Below are 27043 nucleotides of genomic sequence, written 5' to 3' on the forward strand. Positions count from 1 at the left end.
AAACACTTTGAAAAGGAAAAAAGATTTAATTCACCTTGGTTAAGACACGCAGAAAGCAGTCAGCCATGTCCAAACAGACTTCCGAGCTTGTAAAACAGACCCTTAAGCTAATTTCTGCCTTCTGAACAGGCTACACAGCATGTTTGTGTTACCTGCAAGGGAATCAAGGGTTCCTCCTCAGCAGAACCAAATTCTGGTGAAGTATCAGGTAAAAACCCTCCCTGAAGCCTATTTACTGAGACATTTTTCATGCTTTCCTTTATGACAGGCAACACTGGTCACTGATAGATGTCAGCTGAGCTGGTCTTCACTCCACTGACTATTCTTTAGTCTCTAGAGCATTTGAGAGTAGCTGCAGGGAGAGGCTGTCCCTGGACATCAGCATTTCAGACTCCCCTGCACTTCAGTATGAAACCATGCACAATTATTCCCTCAGCATTTCAATACCAAGCAGAGAGACTTGGAAAAGGTCCTCTGCTCACCACTGAGGCTCCAGCGGGAAGCTGCAAGGCTAAATTCAAAACGAATGGTCTTTACTGTTACTAATGCAACCTTGCAGCTTCAGAAGAGGCAACCCAAACGAGACTTTCCAGGGAGATGAAACCCTGGTAGCTTCTAAGGCCCCCTAAATAAATTGTGAATTGGCTTTCCCCTTTCCAGTAAGGCAGTAACCAAAGGAGGCAATTCATAGGGCCAGCTCTTTCACAGCACTCAGAGGAGGGGAATAATTGGGCAGGTCTTACAAGAAAGACAAAGTTGTATCCCAGGGCATGAGAGCTGAGTGGCCCAAGATGAAGACACTTAAGGAGCTGCTTGGCTGCAAAACTCGCTAGTTAGGAAAGCTGGGAGCCTGAACGGGGAGCGTGCCTCCTGCAGAGCTTCGCTGTCACTGTCAGAGGCAGCATCACTGCTCCTGTTTGCCCCTCCCAGAGCCAGATCTTGCTCATCGGTAAAGAAAATAAAGCTGTGTACCCTCCCACTTTGGAAGAAAACAAGATCCACAAAAGATGCACAAATTAAAATCGTGTAGCTGTTACCTGCCTTTGCTTCTTTGCCTCTGTTCTTGCACCCGGGGCAGCAGCATTACCGGCACACCGCAGAGAAACACGACAGCTACACAGATGCTTGCCCTTGACATCAGCTTCACCAGGTACAGCTGTGGAGGGTTCCAGCCTATTAACCAATCTGCAGCTGAGAAACGCTTGTAACAGGGAAAGAAAACTCTTCAAGTCAAGTTTTTTAACAAAGAAAAAAAGGAAAAAATTGAAGTTTTTAAAGAAAAGAACTTGAATTGAAGAACTTCTCAAAGTGGCCATGCGTTAACCTAAAAACAGTCCCCCTGGTTTGCACACAGCTCTTCAGGCTTCTTCGTTGTCGTGAATGTAAAAACTCACAAGTTTGACACCGTTTTCATTCATTTACTTCACTAAAACTGCCTATGCCCTTGTGCAAGCGCCAGTGTGACCGCGAGCCCCCGCAGCAGCCCCTTCCCTCTCCGTCCGGGTCTCGCATCCCCCACGGCCTGACCCTCAGCCTGTACCGGTGCTTGTTCACAATTCACACCGTGAAACCTCACCCCGACGGCCACAGCTGACAACCCCCAGGAATGCCCTCCTGTAAAAACTGTGCTGGCTTAAGCTCCTGTTTCTAAAATACCACTTCCCAAAAAAACATTTTCGTTTAGTGTCCCCTATGGCAATAAAGTCATTACACACTATTAATGGGAGATGCTGCTACTGACGGATTTAAATGGCATAAACGTTTTTGGAGGATTTAATTCAAAACCGGGTTGGGGGGGCAAACCAAAAAAAGCTGCCTCTCTGCCATTCTGTGGTCAAGTGCTGTCATCTGGTGGCCAAACGCCGGCAGCGCCTTGCCCGCCTGAAATGCAGGTGTGGGGCTGTTTGGGGTTGGGAACAGAGTTGGGTGCTTGCTGAGCAGGCTGGGGGTGCACAAGGAGCCGGGAGGGGGCACAGCCCTGACCCCAAGTGACCAGAGGGATACCCCAGACCATACCGTGTCGTGCTCAGCACTAAAGGCTGGGGGAAGGAAGTTGGGGGGGACACAGGACACACACACACACGTGCTGGGAGCGATGGCGCTTGTCTCCCCAAACCACGATGACACGGGATGGAGTCCGGCTTTCCGGGAGCTGGCTGAGCACCCGCCTGCCGTGGGGCGTGGTGAATGACCTGTTTTGCCTACTCAGGCAGCTTCTTTACCTATTAACTGGCTTCATCTCAAGCCACGAGTTTTCTCTTTTTTCTTATGATTCTTGCCCTCGTCCCACGGCAGGGGGTGAGGGAGCTGCCGGCCGGGCTCCAACCACACCACCTAAGAGGGGAAGGTGGTAGATGTGGTAATTCTGGATTTTAGAAAAAAAGGGTTTTTTTGATGCCATCTCTCATCCTGCCCTCCAGCAGCGAGATGAGCAGGTACACGGTGCCCTGAGCAGCTGGGCTCAAGGGGGGGGGTGTCACTGCCCAGGGCCCCGCTCAGTACCTGTGTAACGATCTGGATGGAAGAGGGGAGGGCAGCCTTGGGTAGGGTGTGCTGCACCCAGGGGGGTCAGACCGGGCATTGGGAAGCATTTTGATGCTGAGAGGATGCTCCAGCACAGCAACAGGCTTCCCAGAGAGGTGGTGGACACCCCACACCTGTTTGAGGCGTTTGGACAACACCCATAACAAGTCAGACAAGATCATTCCACATCCCTTCTAACTGACCAGATTTTTATAGACTTCATGAAAATTGCCACTGCCTGCAGCAACCTTCACCGGGAGCACAACTGACTGTGTATATACACTCATTATATATAAGCAACAATCATTGCTAATTACTGCTCAAAGCCACCTCCCCAGCCAGCAATGAATTCTCTAAATGAAAAGCCACTTTCCTGCAAAGGCAGGGGGGATCCTTGAGCTCTGAGTGCTTCAGGGACCAGAGGATCATTATCCACGTTGTAATTCCATGTTCTAAAGGTTCTTTACTGCTGTGGGTTAGGGGCAGCTTTTCTGAAAAGGCTCCAGGCTTTTTGATCAGTGTGAGGTCACTCAGCCTGTTACACCACTTCTTTACTGCACACTTGCTGCTTCTATTGAACAGATGGAGGAAGGGGGACGGTGTTCTATGGGGTGGGGGCTCCCCCTCCCACCACAGCTCTCCCCACACTTTACAGCCATCAGACTGGCCCTTGCAAGAGGACAGCTTGGAGGAAAGGGCCAAAAACCCCCGGTAGAAAAATAGTTCTAGGCCAGAACTCTTAAAAACTTGGAATTTAATTCTTCAGCCCAAGTCAGAGATCAGTTATGATCCTGGACTGCAAAGAGGCAGCACAGGCTGAGCTTTGCTAAGAGCAACACTCCTGTGTCACCAGCTGCCACGTACCCCAGAACACAAGGCTTACTGTCTTCAGAAACAAAGTTTAACAAAAAAAAAACCACAAACCACTTGAAGCTGCTTAACCTTAATCCTTCTGGTCAGGTCATGTTCAGCTAGCATGTGTTATCTTTAATTTACCATTATTTTCACTTTATTTTTTACACTGGTCAGTAGGTACAAAGAAGTGAAGACAGAAACAGTGTGATGCCCATTAAATAGTTTTTATTCCTTAGGACATGAATTGCATTTCCACTTGTTTACAGTACTGTAAAGTGCAATGGTATTCATCTCCCCTCCTGTGCACATGTTCAAGTATTTAAAATGCCCAGAAAATGTTTTTTTATTTTTACAGCAGCTCAGTTATGGAGTTTTAATCTGGCAAAATATACCCAGATGTGCCTACAGGTTTGGGTCCTTCAATCTAACCCCCACCTGGGGGTCCTCCAATACTAACTGCTAGTGGAATGCATCTCCCAGCATCTTTAGTCTACCTCCTCGATGGTTGGTCCAGAAGAAGCTCCACCAGATGGAGGAGCTCCACCACCGGGGAATCCTCCGGGCATCCCACCGGGCATTCCTCCTGCGCTCTGGTACAGCTTAGTGATGATGGGGTTGCACACCTTCTCCAGCTCCTTCTGCTGGTGCTCGAACTCCTCCTTCTCAGCCGTCTGAAAGTGAAGACAACAGCTCAGTTATCTGCTGCTCTAAGTGGACACAGTTCAGAAGTTAAGCTGCGCCCCCTGGCTTAGGCATTTGAAGCGTCTGGGCTTATTATTTTCAGCCCCACCAGATCATACCTGCACTGGGCTAGACACAAGTGTGTTTCTCCTTGGCCTAGTTCTAACAAAACCAACCTACTGATTTAGGACTGCTCATGCAGCAACAGGACCTCAACTTAAGGTTAAACAAGATCACCCTTGCACGCTCAGCAGTCTGCATGAGGAGAAACCGAGAGCTCTACACTCGCAAGCCATGGTCGCTCAGACATCCAAGGAAGGTACTTGGACCAACACAAGTCTTTCGACTTCTGGTGGAAACTACGAATGGCTTTGGAAACACTTTCATCACAGCAACCAGTACTTCTCCTCCGTCCTCTTGAGCTTTCTTTGTAGCTCAGTGAGACTAGAATTAAGCACTGACCAACCACAAATGTGACATACCTGATTCTTGTCCAGCCAGTTGATGATTTCATTGCATTTGTCCAGGATTTTCTGCTTGTCCTCATCAGAGATCTTGCCCTGGAGCTTCTCATCTTCAACAGTAGCTTTCATGTTGAAGGCGTAAGACTCCAGGGAGTTCTTAGAAGACACTTTATCACGCTGCTTCTCATCTTCTGCTTTGTACTTCTCTGCTTCCTGAACCATCCGCTCAATGTCTTCCTTGCTCAGCCGGCCTGCAGAACACAGCAGTTATTTCAGATCAGTTTTCTGGTTGTTTTTAGCAGAGGATTACAACCTCCCACCCAAGTCCTACACTTCCAAGTTGTAAGAGAGGCCCGTAAGCTATCTACCAGGTGTCCTCATCTTAAACCACCTCATTGGCCTTCACAGACTCATGGATTACTGCACTGAAAACAAGGCTCATGGTTGTAAACTGAGGTGCACACACATCATAAGCCAAGTTTTGATACAGACAGGTAGTTTGACAAGCCCAACTTAAGCAGCTCACCTGTCTCCCACCCTCCAAAATATATGACCCTTACCCTTGTCATTCGTGATTGTGATCTTGTTCTCCTTGCCAGTGCTCTTATCCACAGCAGAGACATTCAGGATGCCGTTGGCATCAATATCAAAGGTTACTTCAATCTGAGGTACACCTCTGGGAGCAGGGGGAATTCCAGTCAGCTCAAACTTGCCCAGCAAGTTGTTGTCCTTAGTCATAGCACGTTCTCCTTCATATACCTAGGAATGAGAACCAGCAAATTAAGTTCCAAGTTTGACCACACGTTATTAAGTCATAACAGGGTATTACCCTGAAGGGACATGGTCGCTCAGACATCCAAGGAAGGTACTTGGACCAACACAAGTCTTTCGACTTCTGGTGGAAACTACGAATGGCTTTGGAAACACTTTCATCACAGCAACCAGGTGTTTACTAGCATCCCTTGCTGGCTGCAAGAACACAACACCTCTGGCCTAAGCTTTACTTCAAGTATCAACTGCTGGAAGTGTTGAGAGTCCTACGATTACATGAGTGCACTGTCAGCTTGCTTACCTGGATGAGCACACCAGGCTGGTTGTCCGAGTAAGTAGTGAACGTCTGTGTCTGCTTGGTGGGGATGGTGGTATTGCGTTTGATCAGGACTGTCATGACGCCTCCAGCGGTCTCAATACCAAGAGACAGAGGGGTCACATCCAAGAGCAGCAGATCCTGTACGTTCTCAGACTTGTCTCCAGACAGAATAGCGGCCTGAACAGCTGAGGGAAGGAAAAAACCACAACTCTAAAGAGCCCTGCAACAGATACACTGCACACTACAGTTAAGCCCATGGCTCGCTCAGACATCCAAGGAAGGTTTTGGCCATCATTAGTAGACTTCTGGTGGAAACTACGAATGGCTTTGGAACCTGATTCATCATTGCAAGTCACAGTAAGCTTCTCACTGCTTTGAAAAGCTTTAATAACGCAGGTGGAAGACCTAGGGCCTACACTAGTACTGCTCTGCAACTTCAGATAGTACCGAGTTGGCCAAGACCACCACCCAATAGTTTTAGCACACAGATGATGTTTTGTCATTACCTGCACCATAAGCCACAGCTTCATCAGGATTGATGCTCTTGTTCAGCTCTTTGCCGTTGAAGAAATCCTGCAGCAGTTTCTGAATCTTTGGGATACGAGTAGACCCACCAACCAGCACAATGTCATGGATCTGCGATTTATCGAGTTTGGCGTCCCGCAGGGCCTTTTCCACAGGATCCAGGGTGCCACGGAACAGGTCAGCGTTCAGCTCTTCAAAGCGAGCTCTGGTAATGGATGTGTAGAAGTCAATACCCTCATAGAGAGAATCAATTTCAATACTGGCCTGCGTGCTAGACGACAGAGTACGCTTTGCACGCTCGCATGCAGTGCGGAGGCGACGAACTGCTCTCTTGTTCTCGCTGATGTCTTTCTTGTGCTTGCGCTTGAATTCAGCGATGAAGTGGTTGACCATGCGGTTGTCGAAGTCTTCTCCACCCAAGTGAGTGTCACCTGCAGTGGATTTCACCTCAAAGATGCCATCTTCAATAGTCAGAATCGACACATCAAAGGTGCCGCCTCCAAGGTCAAAGATAAGAACATTCCTTTCAGCACCAACCTGGAAGAAGACATCTATTTTCATAATGCAATTCATTTTCTACTGCTAGTTTAGCAGGCTTTCTAGCTGGACATCAGAGACAGTAATCACTCCACAGCATACCTTTTTGTCCAGACCATAGGCTATCGCAGCTGCTGTCGGCTCATTGATAATTCGCAGTACATTGAGCCCTGCAATGGTTCCAGCATCTTTTGTAGCCTGACGCTGAGAGTCGTTGAAATAGGCCGGGACAGTCACTACAGCATTAGTAACAGTCTACCAAAAAAGCAAACAAAAAGTCAGTTATGTATGTTAACTACTCACATAGATGGAATTATTCATTACATTTCACTCAAGTCCTAAACCTCACCTTCCCAAGATATGCTTCCGCAATTTCCTTCATTTTGGTTAAAACCATGGAAGAGATTTCTTCTGGGTAGAAACTCTTTGTCTCGCCTTTGTACTCCACCTGGACTTTTGGTCTGCCAGCATCATTCACCACTGTGAATGGCCAGTGCTTCATATCAGACTGGACAACAGAATCATCAAACCTACGCCCAATCAACCGTTTTGCATCTGGAAAAGAATAGCTGTGTATATTACATGTGTTCATAAACAAAACCCATGAAGTTCATCCTAAAAAATACACAAAATCCTAGAACACTATACTTAATCTGCAGTTATTACTCTCTTGTGAAGACTCAGCTGCAGGCACTCGCCTGCAAAAGAAGTGTCATCCCTTGGATATGCAAACTCATCACTATCACCTCAGTCACCACAGCAATGCTATGGCTGCTGTACCACAAACCACAGTGCAGTCTAGAATTAGAATAGGATACATAGTCAAGGCCACTTAATAACCTGCAGCAAGGCAAGTTTTTAACTGTAAGGTACACTTATCCAGTACAGAATACAAGCCTAACTATTAGTAATAGGGTTGTATTATTCAGACTAAACACAAATTAGGAGTTTCGATTTCCAAGACGAAGCTTTAACCCTGCTATTGGTCAACAATTCATATAACCAGGGAACATCTACATCCCCATGAAGCATGCAAATCTTGCAGCCTTACCAAAAACAGTATTGGTTGGATTCATTGCAACTTGGTTCTTTGCAGCATCGCCGATCAACCTCTCTGTATCTGTGAAGGCAACGTAGCTTGGCGTGGTGCGGTTACCCTGGTCGTTGGCGATGATTTCCACCTTCCCATGTTGGAATACACCAACACAGGAATAGGTAGTGCCAAGATCAATTCCGACAGCTGGTCCCTTCGACATCTTGACTGAATAAAAAAAAAAATTTACCAGTAAAATTCAGCTCGAACTGAAACGTTTCGTTGATCAGTTAAACCACGTTTTACCAGCAACTGCTTATTAGCGCGCAGGGTTAATTACTTTCACCGCTTTATCCCCCGTGGCCTAAGGCCCCACCACGTGGCGCAGCGGCCGGCCCGGGACTACAGCTCCCATGGTGCACCGCGCCGCCCGCATCACGTGGCCGGCGGCCGACATCTTAGGCGCTGGGAAATGTAGGCGCCACTTTGCGGGGGCCGAGCTTGGCACAGCCCCAGCCCCGCTGCGACACCAGCCCGCCCCGCACCCACCACCGAGACGCAGCGCCCCTCTCCCACCCCACGCCGAGCCCCCCAGCCACCACATGGCGGCCCTGCAAGCCCACTCCTTCCCCCTCCCGGCCCCCCGGGGACTACGGAGCCCAGCATGCTCGGCCGCTCCCCGGCCGCAGCTCCACCTCTCCGCCCTCCCCCGCACATCCCCAGGCGCTCCCGGCGGGAGGTAACATGGGCGCAGAGTCCCCTCTAACTCTCCTCCCTCCCCCCCTCCCCCGCCCCAGCCGTTTTAGCAGAACAAAGGGAGTCAGACGAGAAACACCGCCCTTAGGTCTGATTCCGGTTTAGAAAAAAAAAAAAAAGGGCAGCAGCAGCGCACAAGGCTCGACAAACCAGCCACACTAAAAAAAAAAAAACCCATCGCCGCAGTGCCAAAAGGGCCTCCACCCCCCACACCCTGCCCGATCAGCCGCAACCCAACAGCCCCTCCCGGTCCAAGGGCAGATCACGGCTGGCCGGCCAGCTCCCTCCCCCGGGCCGCCACCCCCTCCCCACACCGGCACGCCCCGTTACCTGAGCGGCGCGGACAGGCCCGAACACGCACGCACAAAAGAACCGACTCGGCGAAAACTGCTATTCAGAGACTGTGCAGGCGATCTCTCCGCCGCTTTTATAGGGCCCTCAGAACCTTCCAGAAGCGCCCGCCTCTTCTCTCCGCTCCAGCCAATCCGCTCGCGGATTCCGCCACACTTCCAGCCAATGGCCGTCTGCCGGAACCCACACCCGCCGTGACGCACGCAGGAAGGGGGCGTGTCCGCCGGCCGGCCGGTATTCTCGAACCTTCATGCGCTTTCCCCTCTCCCCCACCCCAACCGCTTACCGCTCCGCAACGCTCGGCCCCCGCCCGCAACGGATGGGGGCGGGGCTTCGCCTGCGCGGGAGCCAATCAGAGCCCTCCAGCGGCCGCATGCGGGTGACGACACCGACGAGCGTAGGCTGAGGGAGGGGGCGGGGGCAGAGAAAGGGCGCCAGAGGGCCAGGAGTAGCCAATCGCAACACGGCGCCGGGGGCTCATTTGCATATTTCGCGCGCGAGGGGGAAGGCGCCTTGGGGTGGAAGTGACCAATCGGATAGCGGGGCTGGCGGGGTCATTTGCATAGAGGGTTGGGGCCGGCGGGAAGGGGGCGCTGGGCTGGGGGGGTCACAAAATGGCGGCGCCATGCGGGGAGGCCCGGCCGTGTGCGGGCCCCGGGCCTCCCATCGCCTCGGGCCGCCCGCCCGGCACCACCCCGCAGCGGGCCGCTTCCGTGCTCCTGCGGCCGCGGTCCCTCCGGCTCCGGGTGGGCTGGCGGCAGCCTTGTTCCGAGTATACGGCTCCACGGCAAGGGTGGCCGATTAAACACAATTAACAGCAGAATGAACGGCAGGAGAATGAAATCCAGCCAGAAAAGAGGCGTTTGGCTTTCCTATTGGCAAGCCGGGGATGCGGGGGGCCTACCCTGGGAGATCCCCCTCTGCCCCGAGAGGAACGGCAGCATTTCTCATTTTGAATCTCCCAACTCATTCCCAAAGGCCTCCGGCAGCGTTTGCTTCAACAAATCTCTCTCAGTACAAGAACCTGTACCAGCAGCGTGTTGCTGCTGTAATCCTCCATGTTCTGTTCCACAAAGCAAAAGGCAATATTCTGCAATTTCTTCCCACACCCTCACTCTCCCCCAGGCAGAGGAAACCACGTTGTGTGCCGTGTTTGAGGGCAACACCAGTTTCTCCACAGAGCAGAATCCAGCAGCATCCCCAGTTTTTCTCATCCCATCGTCAGGTAAGGGGCAAGCTGACAGCCCTTCCTATGTCAGTGCTGCTCCCTGCGTGCTCTCAGCCTTCAGCGGAACGCAAAGGGAGGCTCTGAACGGTGGGAAACGGTGGCTGCTCAGCGTCCTTGGGGATCAAGCGAGCAGATGGATGACCGCAAACATTCAGCTGGTCGCAGCGCCTTAGGCCGAAAGCTGATCAAAGGTCATAAATCATGTAAGGTCAGGCTCTAGCAGCAGTGCTGTGAATTGCATCAAATGTTTACACGGCATAAAATGCTGAGCAGAGGGAGTCACTAGGAGGAGGGCTACAAAAAAACCTGTGTCCTGGCCAGCCTCTGTGACCCTATGCAGTAGGAAAAAGGGCAAAGGAACTTCAATAGTTGGGGGTAAGAACTGCATGGAAAAGCATTTCTGGTGCCCTCTTAACGCTGCCCACAGGGTTAGCCTTTGACAAAAACACTCCTGGTAACTTAAAAGTCCAGTATGGGGTAGGGGGGGCACTAACAAATCTTTCTGCCTTATCCCAAACAAATGACTGTCCTCTGTGCTGCTTTGCTGTGTGCAAGCCTGCATCCTGAGACAGATCGGTGTCAACGTCTCTCTTTCATGGCAGTTTTGAGTGACCTCTACTAGGGAACATGATGCAGTTACCCTGGATCAGTTGACAGCTGGTAACCCATTATCAGCCCACTAACGTGGTGCAGATTCTCACTGCCACACGCCAGGCTCCTGTGGCAGGTGCGGTGGGTGTGCTGACCCGTGGAAAGTCACTCGTGTCAAGCAGCAGTTTGTGGCTCTTATTCTTGCTCTGCCACACACAGGGCTGGAACCTGGGACCTTTGGGTGACAACAGAAAGTGTGGCTGGAACTTGAGTGTACAAGGTTAGAGACAGGAGCAGCAGCAGGAAAAGGGGCTCCATATTGTAGGGCGCTAGCTGTCACTTTTCTGTGCCTTTAAAGATAAGGGCTGTCAGTATGAACTGTCACCCCGCATCTGACCAGGTACAGCATGCAAAGCACACTCCACCCTGTCCAGAGTACAGGCTGCTGGAGCACTCAGCTCCCAGGCTACACGGGAGATGCTTCTCAGGCACGCAGCCCTAACTTGCACTGAATACACTGTGCACCAAGTCTCATGGGAGCTGTGCTGTTACCAAGGGATTGCCTTTGCTTTGGTTTTGGTTTATTTAAATCATGGGGAGAATTTCAGTAGGACCAATGAATAGCACTACCTCCACCTTGAAATTAAAGAGTGACATTTAGATGTGCAACCGTACTTCTCACAGCAGACTGATAGCGAGTGAAGGCAGCCTAAACCAACAGTGAGTCAGTGCAGGGAGGAGGGCAGTTTGGCAAATGACTCATTACATTAGAAATTAAAGGCTGTTAACACACTGGACTAAAGTAGCTCATTTACTGTATATCAGGAAAATTAAGGCTCAGCAGGCTGGACACTGACAAGTATTCTGTGTGGAGTTTTTTTTCGAATGATGGATTCCAACATTATTTTTTGAAGCTGATTTAGTACATCAAACACGGCTGCTCCTTTAAGCGTTTAAAACAGAATTGGGAAGAGAGTGGAGATTATCAAAGACACACTTCCTGTTCACAACAGCAGCATGTGTTATTTATACAACACTTGCATCTGCACACCCCAGCTGAAGTTTGAAAATCACACATTACGAAGGCAGCCCCTTCCCTTTCCCACCCTGTTCTCCCCCTTCTGTGTGCCAGTAGAAACTGATTCAGGTTAAAAATAACCCAAGATACCAGATACTGTACAAAAGTATGGAATTGCACAACCTCTCTCAAAATATGTATCGCTTAATCAGGATCTTGGATGTCATCAACTCAGGAGGGAGTCAGTAATAGCGTTTTCTCATGAGTCAGGAACAGACAGGACACACCTATGGGACCACTGTGTTGTCACTGTGTTTTGTTTTAAATACTGTGTAATTATGTTGCAATTTTAACTCCCAGATTTCAGTAAAGAAGATTGCTGATGTTGGGAGACCTCTGTGCAAAACACCCCCGGGGAAAGAAGGCTGAAGCACTGCAAGAGGAATCAACCACAGTCACGTTTAGTTACCCTAAATTTCACCTACCTCTCCCTGACCGGAGATTCCTGTTAGCTAGTTCAAAATGTTTATCTGCAGAGAAGATCTAAACTGTCTGAACACAGCTCTTAGTTGTTCAAGGTTTGTCATCTCATGCCCAGTTCAGGAGATGAACTGAAGCGCAGCGGGCAGTTCAGGAAGGTCACAGATGCAGGAGTGGGAGGACGGTGTCACTGCCCAGTATCACTGGAGTTTTGTATCTGTGCTGGCACTATTTACCATATTAGCTTGAAGCATCTACATCCTCAGCCAAAACATCTCAGGTGAAATAGCTGCATGGAAGTCAAAACACCATTTACTTCAAAACACCCCAAGGTTTTGCATGTTTCATATCATGCCATGTAATTTAGACTGAAAAAATACCCAGGAAAAAGATCAGCTTCCCCACATTTTTTATGTAAATATGCAAGTAGCCCTTGTTAGCTTAAAAATGGTATTTTTGACTCCATACTTTTTTCCTTGGATTCAACTTGACAGCATGTAACACACCATACCACGGAAGATGGAGCATTAGCACAAGTTTAGTTGAGCTGTAGCACTTCAGCTGCAGCACATTTATTTATAAAACAACCAACCAAAAAAAAAAAATTACGAAACATTGATTCAAAGGAATCAATAATAAATATTCGCTTTCCTCTGAGTTGTTCAGACACAGTACAAGTACACCAATCATAGCAGGTAGAAGAGATGTAAGCTTAGTTTAGCTGCTGAGAAACAAAAGAAAGCTATGTAACATTGTATGCATTTAATCACACTAGTAATAACTGGTATATGACAGTAAATGCTTTAAGTACACTATTTTACAAAATAGTTTGCCTTATGGTTCATTTGCTTCCCTTGTGCAACTCCCAGTAGTATCACCCGGAGCTCAGAAAATGTCCCTTTGAAAATGTAGTGCCTTTGAAATGATCTTTTTCTCATTATTTCCTTTGAGTAATGAACTTTTTCCCTTTGGGCTTCATGCTAGAAACTGAAGTGACTTTGTGTTCACCTGCAAGGTCACTGATGTGTGGTCTGAAAAGCATTGGCGTTTCAGACTTGGTGATTTTAAATCACCGTGGTGCCCACGTTTTCTAACCAGAGCCACACACCTTTGTTCCGTGGCAGGACATGGCCACGGTGCTTTTTCTGCCGCAGTTTGTACCCAGGGCAGTCTGCACATGAACCACCTGCTTCCCGACAGGGCTAGGAACAGCCGGGAATGATCACACACGCCAGGCTTCAGCAATTGCTTCCGACTAACAACTTCACCCCAAGGTCCATAAACCTTTCATCCCATGCAATCAGATAGCTCATACAACAAGGAGTGACTTCTCTGCTCCAGGAGAGGTTTGCCACGGCTGATTCATCCTGCAGCCTATTCCCAGAGGCCTCCAGGAAAGCGACTGCCAGGAGCAGGCTGGGCAGATTCTCATAACTGGCAGCAAGTGGCCTCCAGGCTGCAGACAGAGCATCCTCCTCTTTGCTAATTGCAAGTCTGGCCTGTGACTCAAAGCTAACCTACAGTATTTAGTAGTCAGATTGTAGCCAGCTCAACTGTTTGAATCGTTACCCTCATTTTGTGGTAATGAGCTTCAGGCTGCTCAGGCATGTATTCTTTACTGAGAAAAACACTCCTGTTTTCACACGTATAAAGTATCCTCAGATGTAACACAGGTAACATTAAGCCACAAACTACTTCAGCAGTCCTGCTCACGCTCTTTGGGACTCTCCCAGCTCTGCAGTGCCTAAGCCTTCAGGGTCCAGGAAAAGAGCAACTGCAGAGGAACCACAGACACTTAGAGCTGCTGCTTCCAAGCAGCGACAGCCACTACCAAATCCACCAAAACACAGCTGATCCAGGAATGTGCCTCTGGAGTATCCAAGGAAACTGTCTAGGTAAAATGACACAGTATCCAACACCAGGAGCTGTGATGAAAGTAGAAGCTTATCAAACACCTAACACCAGATGTCTCCTTTGTTTAAATCTGTGAATCAAGACTGCCTTCCCTGCACAACAAGATCAGTACTTTGTCCTGCCAAGGGTGGCTGGGCTGACTCTGGGGTGGAGAGAGCAAGTGAAATTTTGATAGATGTGATGAAAATGGGTGGCGGCTCCTAAGAAGAGAAGTTCTCAGATACTATAGGGCAAGTTTGAAAACTATTTCCCATAAAGAAGTAGCCCAAGCAGGGCTTGGCTTTGATCAGACTGTCCAAAATCTCAAGCAAAGAAGACAGAATTCTGGGTCTCAGTCGGAAAAGGAGATTAACGACAGTCCCTGGAGTGAAAGAATTATAGATTTGTGGTCCTTCTGCGCTGATCCATCCCCTGTAGACACATTCCACAAATTGGAGAAAACCTTCCCTCCCTCAAATGGAAAAAGAAACCCTCGGGTTTTTTTTAAACAGAAAATCATCAGTCCAGGAATACAGGAATCTAAACCCTACAAGCTCAGTGTCCTGTGTGCAGCAGTGATCAGAGCAAAGTCCTTCAGAGGAAAATATAAATGACAGATCTGCCTCCAGAGGAAGCCTGTCCCTATCTCCCATCGTTTCCTATTAGCCTTCAACTTGAAATGTAAGACTTTATATTCCTTGGAAATGTTTATTCTGGTTAATTTAATCACAGAAAATATTTTTATGACTCTTGCAACTTTCTGAGAGTTGTGCTGAGGTTTAAGCCTCAACAATAGCATGTGGCCCAGCGTCTGGTGTATAAATGGGACAATGCACACAAGTGTTTTCTAATGGAAGCAGCACTGTGCTTATTTACCTGTCCCTGGTGCATTTTCCTCACTACATGCTCTGTCACTCTATCCTTCAGTCTTACCTGCATGCCTGAAGGTCAGCTCAAGAATGCTGCTCATTTAGTCTTGGGAACAGCTCTCCATAAAGCTTCTACAGCATGGCTCACCCCAAAACTGGTGAATTCACAACCTGACGATAGCAAAGATATCTTCCAAATGCTTTGTCCAGGCTTTTTGGTAGATTAGTGGCCCTCACTTTTTGAGGTACTGCCTTCACTCTGGATTCAGTGCCCGATCCCCATCACACTAAGGCTCCTTTGCCACAGACACTGCTCCAGTGGAGTTATTGCAGCTTTGCAGTGCTGACCATAAAAGCAGAGTCAGGCTCCTGGCCGTATCTCTCTGGGTGCATCATTAAGTTTATTCTGGCAATTAAAGCACCTGTTTCCTTGACGTAAAGGGTCCTTTCTCTTTAGTACAGACGTTATATAGTTCAGACACGTGCCTTAATACTGTATCTCTTGATCTTCTTGAGTGATCCTTTCATTTCCGCTTCAGTTATAGCCACCAAAAGTATTTCACTAGAAGACTGAATGCAGAAAATGTGAAACGTCTGTCACTTCCCTCTGAGGTTGAACACCAGACTACCCTCAGCAGAGAGTCTGCTTCAAAATCTTCAGATAAGACAAGGCATCTCTGAGAAGTTCTCTGAAACCAGTACAAGAGATTTTTCCCTCCCCACAAAACCTCTCTGGAATATTATGTGTCTTTATGTCTCTGTCGATCCCTTTTAAAAAATCCTGAGGTTTTTCATTCGTACAGCGCTTAGCTGTTGGAGTTTTAAAATGCTCAGCGTTCCATTTCCAAAAAAGATAATTTAAAAAGAAGGCTCCCTTTTCCCTCATATGTATCTTTCTTCAAAAAAAAAAAAAAAAAATTCTGTATCAGAACCTCAGTGCTGGAAGATGTAAGAAAGAGTTGAGTGGGAGGGCTTCTTGTGGTGTGAATAATCACAAGTGATTAAAATTAAGCTGACCAGGAAGGTAACTAGCTAATCTAACAATTCCTATGTGGCTGGTAGTACGTGAAGTGTTTCTGGACAGCAGAAGTCTCCAGACGGCGGGGGAGCAGTCACACGGTCTGGAACGCTCGGCTTTGGGCAGGCACCATGACCAGCGTCGCTCCCATTTTCATCAGGTTAGCGTAGTCAACTTTCTTTGGCTCAATTTCTTTTCCTTCTGCCTCCCTCTGGTTGTACTGGGGAGGAGTTAGATGGGGAGTAGCTTCCGTTGACAAAGTCCGTTGGCTGCGAGAGGCACTGTTGGCTGTCGACCTGGTTGAGGAGGAACCTGAGCGCGAGCTCCTGGAACCAGAGGAAGAGGAACTGGGCTTCACGAGGTGGGCCTTGGGTGCCTCTGCATCTTCTCTGCAATCAAACAGATGACAGGGCTCAAATACCACGAGGACAGAAATGCGTATACATTTTACCAGACTGAACTGCTGCTGCAATAAGCAGTTGCTTATGGAAGCTGCAAATCACAGGGCATATTTGTCCAGCAGTTTGAGCAAGGTACAGGGTTTTCTGAATTCTGTGCTATGTAACTCTGTGGACTGAACTCCCTATTTCTCTGTGGCGCTATTGGTCAAATGGATTTAGAATATGCTGCACACGACTGGCTCTTTGTGAGCGGCTTTGAGGCCTGTGGAATGAATGCCAAGTGTCAGTGCAAACAGTTCAGATAGAACTGTCTGCTCTGTAATCCTTACTCATAGTGACAAATGACCTAGACAGCACTAGCTGAGACCAGTTCTTCTGGTTAAAAAAAATGTGGGTGGTGAAAGAAGTGCAAGAACTGGGCCCAGAGAGAGAGAAGATGTAACAGTCATGCATAAAAAGGTGATACAAGAGGCTGAAGCTCAAACCAAAAAGGCATGCAAGATTTGAAAGCAGGGAGGACAGGAAAAAGGGAAGGGAAGAAATCAGCGGAGACTACCTTCTTGCTGGCAACCTGACCATCAGGCAGAGTAATCAGCTGCTGAATGTCATACGATGTCACACGAGGGCAGGCAGTCTTTTACAAATACACACAAGGTTGGAACAAGGCAAGGACTTTCTTCAAGGGCAGGAGCAGCTAAAACATATTCCTGGAAATATTTTTTTCCAGTGCTTTCCTTCCTGAGAAGTTTAGGCTCGATTGGCTCGAGACCAAACTCTGCTTAGTGGAGTTAAGTGGCAGACCTCACACGCATGTAGCAGATGAGCACAAACAACACGCGTCAGCATTCCTGGTACACCCGCTCAGGGCGAGGCTTCTCAACTCCGCACGCAGCAGCTCAGGGGATTTTTCACCCTGAGCTAAATCCAGAAACACAGTTGTTCAAAAGACTCAAGAAAGACTGTGAGAACCTGCCTGCCTTTTAGCATTCCCAACAGAAATTGCAACTGAAAAGGAAAAAAACCCACAAAACCAACCTCTCAGAACCTCAACGGACAAGTGGATTGAATTTAGTACTGGCGAGGATTATGCAAATGCTTTAAAATGCTGAAATTGCAAGTGTGAGAAAGAATATTTTGTTGACTTTTATGCTAATTTGTCCCGGGGGCGGGGGGCGGGAAGAGACATTTTCATCTATCTAATTTTCTGGGAAGTCTTCACAAAGATTCTCACAGTCGAGAAATTTGTCACTGATACTTCAGGGAGACTTTAAAAGCTTTTTAGAACAACCTTTTAAAACACTCAGATTACTTAAAACTGTAGTGAAAAGATGTGTGAAACTGCAAGAAGGGAGGGTGGAAGGTGGGGGATTAAATAAAAGGTGTTACCTGATTTCATTTGGTGCCTCCTCTTCCTCATATCTCTTTTTTTCTTTCCTCCTTATTGTCAGCCTCACCACCAGGAAAAGGAGGGAAAGCCCCAGCACCACGCCACAAACCGCTCCAGCAATCATGCCGATATTTTGTGCATCTATTGTCCAGAAAACAAACGTGCTAGTCGGTAAGCTCTCACTAGGGTCAAATGGTCAGATTCTAGTCCATACTACAATTTATAGCACTGGGTATAAAAAAGAACAGAATGTATTAGTCTACTTATTCAGGCGTGTCTCCACACAGACGTTGAACCAGTTTATCTTCAGGCATTGTTTCTAAACCTGAGCTAACAGTGAGAAGAGTATTCACCTCTGGAAGGGTGGGATCACAAGTGCTATGCCTTCAGCTGTGGGTCAGAATTGAAATGAGGAGGAAAAATCCTCTCATAAGAGCACAGAACCACAGAAAGTACAGAGACAGACAGGAAAACCCACATGTGAAACAAAGCACCAAGCAGCTTCCTACAGGCAGAAGAGTTTGAACTACAAATGTTTTCCCATGAGGATTTTCTTTCCCCTTCAACTCACCCTGAAATGCTTACAATCCACTTGCAGAATGGATTATTCAGCTGGGGAAAAAAGTGACCTAAGGGGGGTAGAGAGAAAGGAGGAAAGAGAGACCATACTGGGCAGGTACAAGGCATTTTTCACCCAAAATAACGAAGTTAATGAGAGAATGCTTCCTAGCGTATATGGGCCCCTAGTTGATATGTTATGACAACTTCTTCTGGTAAGAGTGGTTAGGTTGGGTTTGGGTGAAGGTTGTTTCCTTAAGGCTCATCCCTACGGAAGGTTTAGCAAATCAAAGCGAGGTTTTGAACCCGTTCAGTTCAATTGGCGTACAAGCTGCCTGGATGCTTTTCCTTCAGATGCCTGAGGCAAACAGGTTTTCCTTGTTATACAACCATATTCCAGTTATTTCAGGCCTGGCTGGGCAGAAAAATTCCAAAGCTATGGAATCTCCAAGAAGAGACTTCTCTATTAGCAGTCTTTTATCTCAGCAGTTTCAGCTCCTGCTGATCTCCCCTGAGAGCTGCCCATAAACACCTGCTAAACCATATTGTTTGGGTTTGTCCTCAATGCTGGTGCTAAACTCCACCCTTTGCCTGGCATGCATATGCATAGGACAGAGGGACCCAGGCATGCACACACCCTTGATATGGGGTTAATCCCTGGGGATTTTAATCTCTGGTGTTCAGGACAGAATTTATTAAATCTAGATTAAAACCAAACTATGTCAAAAGTTGCTTTTTATCCTGCATGTTACTTCATGTCAAAGTCAGCCTTTCCAGCTGCCTATAGATAGTTTACTGTCCCAAGTGTGACAGATACACAACTTGGAATTGGAATAATGGAATATCCACATGGAGATTTTATAATTGAGAGTAATCTTATGCAGTCACTCAGAGTAATCTTATACAGTCACTCCACAGCCAGAAGTACCTCAAAAGCTAGGGCCTCTGGAACCTCTAACTCACCGTGTTTTCCCTCATATTTCACTAGGCATTCTCAAAATCGAAATTTCTAACAGACCAAAACATCTGAGCCCAAATGATGTATTTACCCCTTTAGGTTATACAGAGGACTGCTGTGCAAACCGTAAGTGCAATAAATGAGAACCACTTCATGTGATTCAAGTCTGAAAGGGCAAAGGTGTGGCACAGAGTTTACCAGCCCGAGGCAGGACAGCTGTGAAGCAGCACTGCTTTGGTGGTGCGAGTACTAGTTATGGGCCCATACTTACGCTGCACTGTCACCTGAACAACACAGCTTTCTTGTCCTGCCTCGTTGGTGGCAATGCATTGGTATAACCCTGTGCTCATCTGCGTAAGATTCTTCAGCAGGACTTGTCCGGGGTTAGAAATGTCTGAAACAGGAAAAACAACAGTGGGATTAATCAAAAACGACTAAGAAACCTTAACAGTGGATAGGATGCAGAAGCCCAAATTGAACATCCAGATCAAATCAGTTCAAGAACAATCAGTGATGCCTCATTTGCCGACCTTCAGCAAAACATTAAAACTCCTCGTGCACTTTCTGGCTCAGGGTGGAGCACACCACAGCGTCCAGCTGCAGTAGCACTGTTATATCATGGCTCTCGCTGCCACCAAGTGATCCCCGTTTAAAAAGCAGGCACGTGACTGTACATGTACATCGTTTTGACTGTACCGAGAGCTTTAAGAGGAAATGACCTGACTTACTGACTCTTGATGTAGGCGGGAGATGCTCAGCTCTCTCGTCTTCCTCATTTATGCGCTGCCATCGGTAGGAGATGGGTGCAGTGCCAGCAGCAGAACGGCACTGCAAGGACAGCTCTTTTCCTTCCAATAGCTCCCCTTCTAGCCAGCATTTGGGCTTGGAAGGTTTTTCTAGAAGAAACAGAAGACAGATCATGCAAACGCAGCAGACTGTTTTCTCCGTGGAAACCCTTTCTTTGGCAAAGTACGTAATTTAAGCAGCTCCCAAGAGCTGCCTTCTCTGGAGCACATTAAAGAATTACACCAGTGATGTTTGTCAGGGGACTTTTGCTGCAACTGTGTGCAACTTCATAGCCTAAAAAGTGGAGCTGGCTGGCTCAGACATAGAAATGACACATTATAATACTCTGGGGCTGTCTGCCTCATGGATACTCGCATCAGTGGAGCTGTATCACCGTGTTCCTCTTCTAGGTACTATTCAGAGAACAGCCTTTCCCTCCCCCTACTTCTCTGTTCCTTCTCCCCACAGCACCTCTTCTGTGGGATGACAGAATGTGTGAAAAAGCCAACCAATGAACTGAAATCGGGAGAGAAATGCTAACCCTGGCAGCTTATTTGTCACCTCTGCTGACTTGGGTCAGTTTGGGGTCCTGGGGCATGAACCCAGATTCCTCAGCAGAAGATCTGGACAGGGCGATCGCCAGCTAAGCTAGAATATCAGCCTAGTTTGTGTGATGAGATCATAGCAATAATTTGGCAAGAACAGTTCATAGGTTTGCAGGTGATTATACTTACCTCAAACCAGTTCTTTAGGTTCTTCCTGTGTCCTGTCCTTTGCCAAAAAATGCAAAGGCAGATATGGAGTTGAACAGTGAAACCTGATCGTGAAATGTCTTTGTATTTATACCCTGCTGAAATAAATCTCTCTCCAGGAAATGGGTCTAGCGATTTTTTTTCTTTAGAAGAACAATAAAATGACCTTACCTACAACCTTCAGGGTGATGCGAGCCCATTCATACTGCCCAGCGTTTTTAACCTTACATATGTACTTCCCCGCATCGCTGGACTGCAGGGATATGATTTGTAAGGATGCATCTCCAGCAAGGAAGTTGGATGTGAAGGAAACGCGCCCTTTCTGTTCCTCATTCAGGTCATCATAAACACGGCCTCCCGAGTAAGTGATCACCTGAGGAGCAGAGACAGGCACTGAGCAGCTAGTTGTAATTTTACTTTCACACAGAACAACAAATCAAAGCATTTCCAGGAACTGCAGGCTAAGGTTCTGCATGGTTAAGTGACTTGCCAAGGGTCACAGAGAAAACCTGTGGCAGGGTGGAAAATTAAACCTGAATTTCAAATCTGAGACTGATTCATAAACTGTATTTATGCTAGAGATTTATATAGGAGTATTTACACTAGTGTCAAAATAGACATCTGCTTATGCCACAATATATAAAACCATTTTAATTTTGGCTAACTAATTTAGGTTCTTGCAGACCCAATTTTTGTTAAGTATTAAACTACTATATTTTTTCCTGAAACTAAGGTTTCAAAAAGTGGGCCTACACAATCCAAGGTCATTTCTGAAAACGTGAAGGGCAATTCTGAAGCTTATCCAATGATGACTGATTACATAACAGTGTTAGTCTAAAGAAAACTCGACTGTAACACAACCTGTTCCAATACAGTACGTGTGAATATCAAATAACTGTTATACATTATAAATTGTTCTAAATAAATTATTTGTGTTTTCTAAACACAGCTTATTTAATCAGAATAGCTTGCAAAGATCACAGAAGTCTCTCTAAATCAATGGCTGCTGCTGATGTCAACATAAAAATGACTATTTTCTCAGCAGATGCTAATTGTGGCTGAACCTACCGCTTTTTGTACTGTTTCTGAAATGTGCAGCAGCCACTCAATATCCAGGCTCCCTTGCTCCAGGAGGCCCAGGCGGTGGTGACAGGGCAAAGTCACGTTTTCTTCAGCCACTCTCTTAAACTCAGTCTGAGCCCTGGACAGCCAAACAGAGCAGGAAGCTGAAAGACAGACACCGGTGGTCAGAGGCCAGGATTAAGGATGCATCTCTGCACTGACAAGTGTTAATAGCTGAGGTTTCCCTGGATTCTTCCTCATTTGCTTCATAGCATTGAAGAAAACCCAACAGCTTGGCTTCCTGGACACGTTGCAGCTGATTACCAGGGACATCTATACATACATAGGCAGTTTCACACTAATATTTAAGCATGAAGAACAGATGGCTTCACACTCCAGAGCTGTCAATACTGAAGTTGCACCCACATCCTCTATGCATTCAAAATTTCAAATAATCTCCTCAGTTTTGCCTTCACCTTTTATTACCTTAATTCATAAGCAGTATTTCCATGCAGAAGACCTGCAAAGCCCATCGTTTTATTCCTAGGTCAGTCTGACAAGGCTTGGAGTCTCTTCCCTAACACTGGGTGATGTTTGTTACGTGCATTTCAGCACTGGAATTAAGAGCCCAGCCTGGGAACAAGAGGGTTAACCTTAAGAAAGGCACAGTACAAGTAGGCTACTGAAGTGTCTTTGAATAGCAACGTCAAAAAAAATCATAAGTTGTCAAAAAAGGTTTGTCAGGATTTTTTTTTTAAAAAAAGGCGGAAGTAATTGCCAAGCTGACCCACTAGAGGGAAGCAAAGCCTTTTAAATGTTAGCCAGTAAAACCCAAAACGCGCGTTAAATCCCCAAAACCTGGACCAGGAGACGGTGCACCGCAGAAAACCATCATGTTCAACCAGCACTGCGTTAATCACTGTGAAACTCGCACTTTCTTTCTGACTTCCATACTGCATCCCTGCTAAAACTGAACAAAATCGGGGTTGGCTTTGCCCACCTCCAACTTTCAATACCTCGTGGGAATCACCGTGGTAAATTCAAACTCAATTAAAACTGACCCAAAAGATCAGAGGTATGGATGACTACGGGCATTTAGGTCAGGAACCCCCCGGGTCTGCTATGACACCAAAGTAAAAATTTTCCAACCAAGTTTCTGCGGGGATTTCTGGGGCACAAATGCCACCTGGCTTTTGTGTATGAATCTTCTGAGTGCAGTTGGGTTGGTCTTCAGTTTTGCTGTGCAAGAGGAAAGCCTAAAAGCATTTATTTTTTTTCCCTGTGAAATGAAGTGAGATGAAATATCTTGCTTCTTGGACCGATTATTGTGAGACTGATGAAAACTGGGAGAGTTGGCAGCACCAGGAAGTTACGTATGTGACTGACCACACAATCCTGTGATTACATAGCAAGATTACTGGCAAGAACGTAAGAAGCTCTAGTTACATAGCTGAATTCATTCTTATACTTGTATTTAAACAGTGGATCTTTAACTTTCCCTTTAACCTTTAAGTGAAAACAAAACAAAACAGGAAAAATTACATCCAACATGACACTTCCACAGCTTTTCCATTTCTTCAGAACCAACTCCAGCTTTAGAAAATTAATTCTGTTCCTGCTCCCATTCTGAGATCTGTCTCCGAGTTGTTAGCATGATCATCCCTCAGCTCCTGAGCTTCTGGTGTTTAATCAATAGTTGCCAAGGACATCCACAAAAGGTATCATCTACTGTGTGCAGGCGCGCATATAAAACACCTAGAAATTTAAGACAGGTGGAGTCTTGCAAAGGATTAAGCTCTTCTCCCCTACGTGAATCGATGAGAGTGAAAGCTCCTTTTCAACCACATTAGCTGCTTTCTTTAAAGGGAAAATTAATCCAGTTTATCACTGGATTCTCAAGTCTCAAAGCTCCATCTGCCAAATACAATTATACATTCTGCCTAAGACGAACGCCTGCTTTCTCCTACAGTCCACATTGCTGCGGGCTGCCTTCATTAACACGCTGCTGCTCGCTAGATGACTGGTCAATAAGTTTAATTGAAGCACCACAACAGTGAACGTTCACATAACATTTGCAACATTTTCTAAGTCCTGTGCCAGCAGAGCACTGAGGCTTTGTGCGCAACTCACAGGGTATTATACATTTTTAAATGTAGTTTTACATTAAAAGCCTTGATCAGGACTGTAAATCACCTTTTGAGGGAGTACAACAAGCATCATTTTCATTCCTCTCTGGCTTGGACAGACTTTTCTTATGAGAGCTCACACCTTTGTCTGGCTCTTGTTGCCGCCAGCAAACATGCTGTGGATGTTTGAGAAAGAGCCCTGTGCCTATAAACTGATCTTCTAAATGGATCAGGGAGATACCCAACGAGATAGTGACTGCAGATTTCTAAAGCACCCTTTGTTTTTTTAAAGGCATATGCAATCAGAGATAATTTGGAGCTGATTCACCACTGAACTGATAACCATATTGTCACACACATTGCATACTTTTCCATGACATATCTGTCTTACAAAAAAAACCCCAAACCTGTCCCTTTAATCCTTATTAGTTCTTTAATAATGCCCACAAACTCAGAAGGAAGTCTGTAAGCCTTGCAGGTGTTCTAGACAAGACCCTCACTTTATTTTCTTTCCAGTCACCTATGCCCGTACAAAGTCAAAAGGAAGCTCAAAACACAGCTTCATAAAAGTACCCAACATAGGGTGCCAGTTATGAAAATTACCCACAAAAAATCAGAAGAGAGCTCAAGGTGAACAATCCTCATGCTCTTCAATAGTTTGGGTAGGGTCTCACTGTAGCAAGCAGTGATGACATGGAGATTTACCTTCAGATATGTGCTGGAATTTACAATATATGCCTTAGAAAGAAAAAGGAACTAGAAAACATATCCAAATCCCTTCTAGATTATTTTAGGTGGTTTATTATTCAACAAAGAATAAACACCCTCTGAAGTTCTCTTGTATTTGTGTAGATGAGACTTAGCAAGAACAAGACAAAGAAATGAGATTTTGCTGATAGTGCTTTTCCCATTTATTCCCCCCCGCCGCCTCTCAGTTTAAGTTTCATTTAAATGAGTGCTAAAGGACAGTGGCTGCTTATGGCCAACCCCTTATAACAGCGAACACCTCCATATACCGACCGGCCAGGACACATAGGGGCTATACTGCAAAAGCAGCTAGCTCCTGGCCAGCCCTTTTGCTGTGCTGGATGGGCACACAACTGGCTCCATACCTTTCCCCCTTGAAAAGCTTCCAGCCACAGGAGGGCAGAGTCTACTCAGAATAAAGCCTTAAGGGCTGGCTCCAGCAGACAATAGATTAAGACAATAGATGGTTTTCCCAGAAGTCGGATCCAAGTGTCTCGCTCAGTAATGCCACATATATGCAGGCTCCACAGTTCTTACCCCAAAAAAACCCTCTTCCCCTTCCACATCCTGTGTGAGCTCTTTATGCTGCAAGGAGCAATTCGGGAATTGCGTCTTTCAGCCTTACTCAGGCCTTACTCAGCCCATGTCCCATGACTTCAGAGGGAGGTTGGTTTGTTTTTCCTGCGGAGCAAGAACCCTAAAGCATTTTGAAAACATTGGCCGTGGGCCTGAAAAAAAAGCCTTGGGTGCAGTACCAGGCTTGCTGACACACCCCGGGCAATGCAATGTTCTGTATTTGGGGGGGAGGAGACCATTGTCATGTTTAAATGTCTGCTCTATTGTTCAGAAGACAATAGCTCACTCAACACCCTGCAGACAAAGGAGAAAGATTGTCTTTCATCCCTCACTGATGTTTTTAATATCCAAGAAATACAGAGCAACAAATATTTTAAAAAATACCAAAGCTAGCACACACCTAAACAGACAGTACCGAGAAAGAGCACAAGCACAGATTTACTAAGGGAAGGGCACAGACTGGGCCAGGGCACACAAAGGGAGTTTTAGCCCTCTCGGTACCAGGCCACTCTGCCTTGCATGCATAGCAGATTTTAAAGAAAAAAAAAAAAGGACAATATCCTGCATCTTTCTCATGCAAAGATGTCAGTCTTAAGGTATTTCACAGCACTCATTTCAACATTTTTGAAGGACTACTGATTTCGAATGTATATTGCAAGAGGGTCTGAATTTCAGAGAAGTCAGCCCTCTGAAATGGATGTAGAGGGAAGGAACCATCTTCTGTGCAATGCAGCAAGTGCTGAGCAAATCGGGACTGTATATTTGGCTGCATCATGAATTCTGACCATCCAAAGCAGCGTTTTCATGTCTGAACCTTCAACATGATCACTCAGGCTTTCATATACATGCTATGATGAAGCTCAGTTTATTTTCACAGCCATTCAATAGCAAGGGTATGTGTATACACAAATGCACATATATACCAATAACATCAAATATACATAAACATACAAGCAGAATCAAAGTAAAAATAAATGTTTTGCTGACATATTTATTTGTAGGCAAATTCATGTGCTAAAAGCTAAAGAGCTTCCAGATTTAAATCTTTCATTAGGTTCAGAAGAAGGTTTGAATTAGGGAGCAATGCTAAATATAGGTTATACTTTTTAAAAAGTCGTAAGTTGTGCTAGATCACTTAACTGCTGGAATCAGGAGGAACAGCCTAGAAAAGCTTCAGGGAATTGACATACAAGAAATCCATAATGCTCTGTAAACTTGGCCCAAACCATACCTACACCAAGTTCATTTAAGATGAGAATATCCAAAAGCGGGTCTTGAAAGATTCCAGTTGCTCCCGGAACATCTGTGAAGTTTATTCTTCAGCTACACTTTTTATAATTTATTTTCCCCTTTTATCAAAGGTGGTATTTGCAACAGACTAGTCCAAGACACTGATGTCCAGGGAGGAGTAGAAACCTGTAATTTTCCTGCAAGTCGAGACATCCTGTACTACCACCAGACAGAGGGAAGCGACTCAGATCTGCTGCTGAGAAAGCTTTCTTCAATACAACAGCAAAAGGAGGAATTCCAGTGGTATCTACACACGCACGTTACAGCACTGTCTGGACAATTTCCATTTCACATGTGATAGGTGCTCTATCTGCTTTTGTTCATTAATATCAAAATGCTTCGTGGATGAAAGTGTGACAGGAACAGTGAATGGCCACTGTTGTCAAGGCACATCACATCCTCTCTGAAAGAAGAACAGTCCCCTACAGACAAGTTGTCAAGTGTAACCAATAATTTTGTGGTCTGATTTTGAGTCCTTCTTGGAATAC

The 27043-nt window shown here is 46.4% G+C and overlaps 2 protein-coding genes, 1 long non-coding RNA gene and 3 other non-coding genes across 6 annotated transcripts in view; 1 reads left to right on the forward strand and 5 right to left on the reverse strand.

The window, feature by feature from the left end:
* Positions 1-3586: 3586 nt before the first annotated feature.
* HSPA8 (heat shock protein family A (Hsp70) member 8) lies at positions 3587-8947 on the reverse strand. Its single transcript, XM_074851224.1, has 9 exons — positions 8795-8947; positions 7727-7936; positions 7025-7230; positions 6778-6930; positions 6120-6675; positions 5596-5798; positions 5084-5282; positions 4542-4774; positions 3587-4049 (listed from the first exon to the last, which is right to left on the reverse strand). Exons 2-9 carry the CDS (start codon positions 7929-7931, stop codon positions 3864-3866), a joined length of 1941 nt encoding a protein of 646 aa, XP_074707325.1. The 5' UTR covers positions 7932-7936; positions 8795-8947; the 3' UTR covers positions 3587-3863.
* LOC141935210 (small nucleolar RNA SNORD14) lies at positions 4358-4454 on the reverse strand. Its single transcript, XR_012626509.1, has one exon. It is a non-coding gene; the product is annotated as a small nucleolar RNA SNORD14 (small nucleolar RNA).
* Positions 5368-5464, reverse strand: LOC141935211 (small nucleolar RNA SNORD14). Its single transcript, XR_012626510.1, has one exon. It is a non-coding gene; the product is annotated as a small nucleolar RNA SNORD14 (small nucleolar RNA).
* On the reverse strand, positions 5874-5964 carry LOC141935212 (small nucleolar RNA SNORD14). Its single transcript, XR_012626511.1, has one exon. It is a non-coding gene; the product is annotated as a small nucleolar RNA SNORD14 (small nucleolar RNA).
* A 525-nt stretch (positions 8948-9472) lies between the features above and the next one.
* LOC141935197 (uncharacterized) lies at positions 9473-12947 on the forward strand. Its single transcript, XR_012626505.1, has 2 exons — positions 9473-10040; positions 12013-12947. It is a non-coding gene; the product is annotated as an uncharacterized LOC141935197 (long non-coding RNA).
* Positions 12670-27043, reverse strand: part of CLMP (CXADR like cell adhesion molecule) — a 43723-nt gene continuing 29349 nt past the window's right edge. Inside the window, exons 2-7 of the mRNA XM_074851225.1 lie at positions 21823-21980; positions 20926-21127; positions 19945-20112; positions 19488-19610; positions 17700-17841; positions 12670-16301 (exon numbers count right to left, since the gene is read on the reverse strand). Of these exons, the coding sequence (XP_074707326.1) occupies positions 16007-16301; positions 17700-17841; positions 19488-19610; positions 19945-20112; positions 20926-21127; positions 21823-21980 (1088 nt within the window). The 3' untranslated portion in view covers positions 12670-16006. The remainder of the gene's footprint in view (positions 16302-17699; positions 17842-19487; positions 19611-19944; positions 20113-20925; positions 21128-21822; positions 21981-27043) is intronic.

The sequence above is a fragment of the Strix uralensis genome, chromosome 26, assembly GCF_047716275.1.
Source record: "Strix uralensis isolate ZFMK-TIS-50842 chromosome 26, bStrUra1, whole genome shotgun sequence".
Lineage (NCBI taxonomy): Eukaryota > Metazoa > Chordata > Aves > Strigiformes > Strigidae > Strix > Strix uralensis.

Excerpts from the sequence above, each read along its gene's own strand:
- HSPA8 (XM_074851224.1), bottom strand. The coding sequence starts at position 7,931 with ATGTCGAAGGGACCAGCTGTCGGAATTGATCTTGGCACTACCTATTCC. Across the intron at positions 7,231-7,726 it reads TCCAACCAATACTGTTTTTG|ATGCAAAACGGTTGATTGGG; the intron begins GTAAGGCTGCAA and ends ATTCTTTTCCAG. Across the intron at positions 5,799-6,119 it reads AGCTGTGGCTTATGGTGCAG|CTGTTCAGGCCGCTATTCTG; the intron begins GTAATGACAAAA and ends TCCTTCCCTCAG.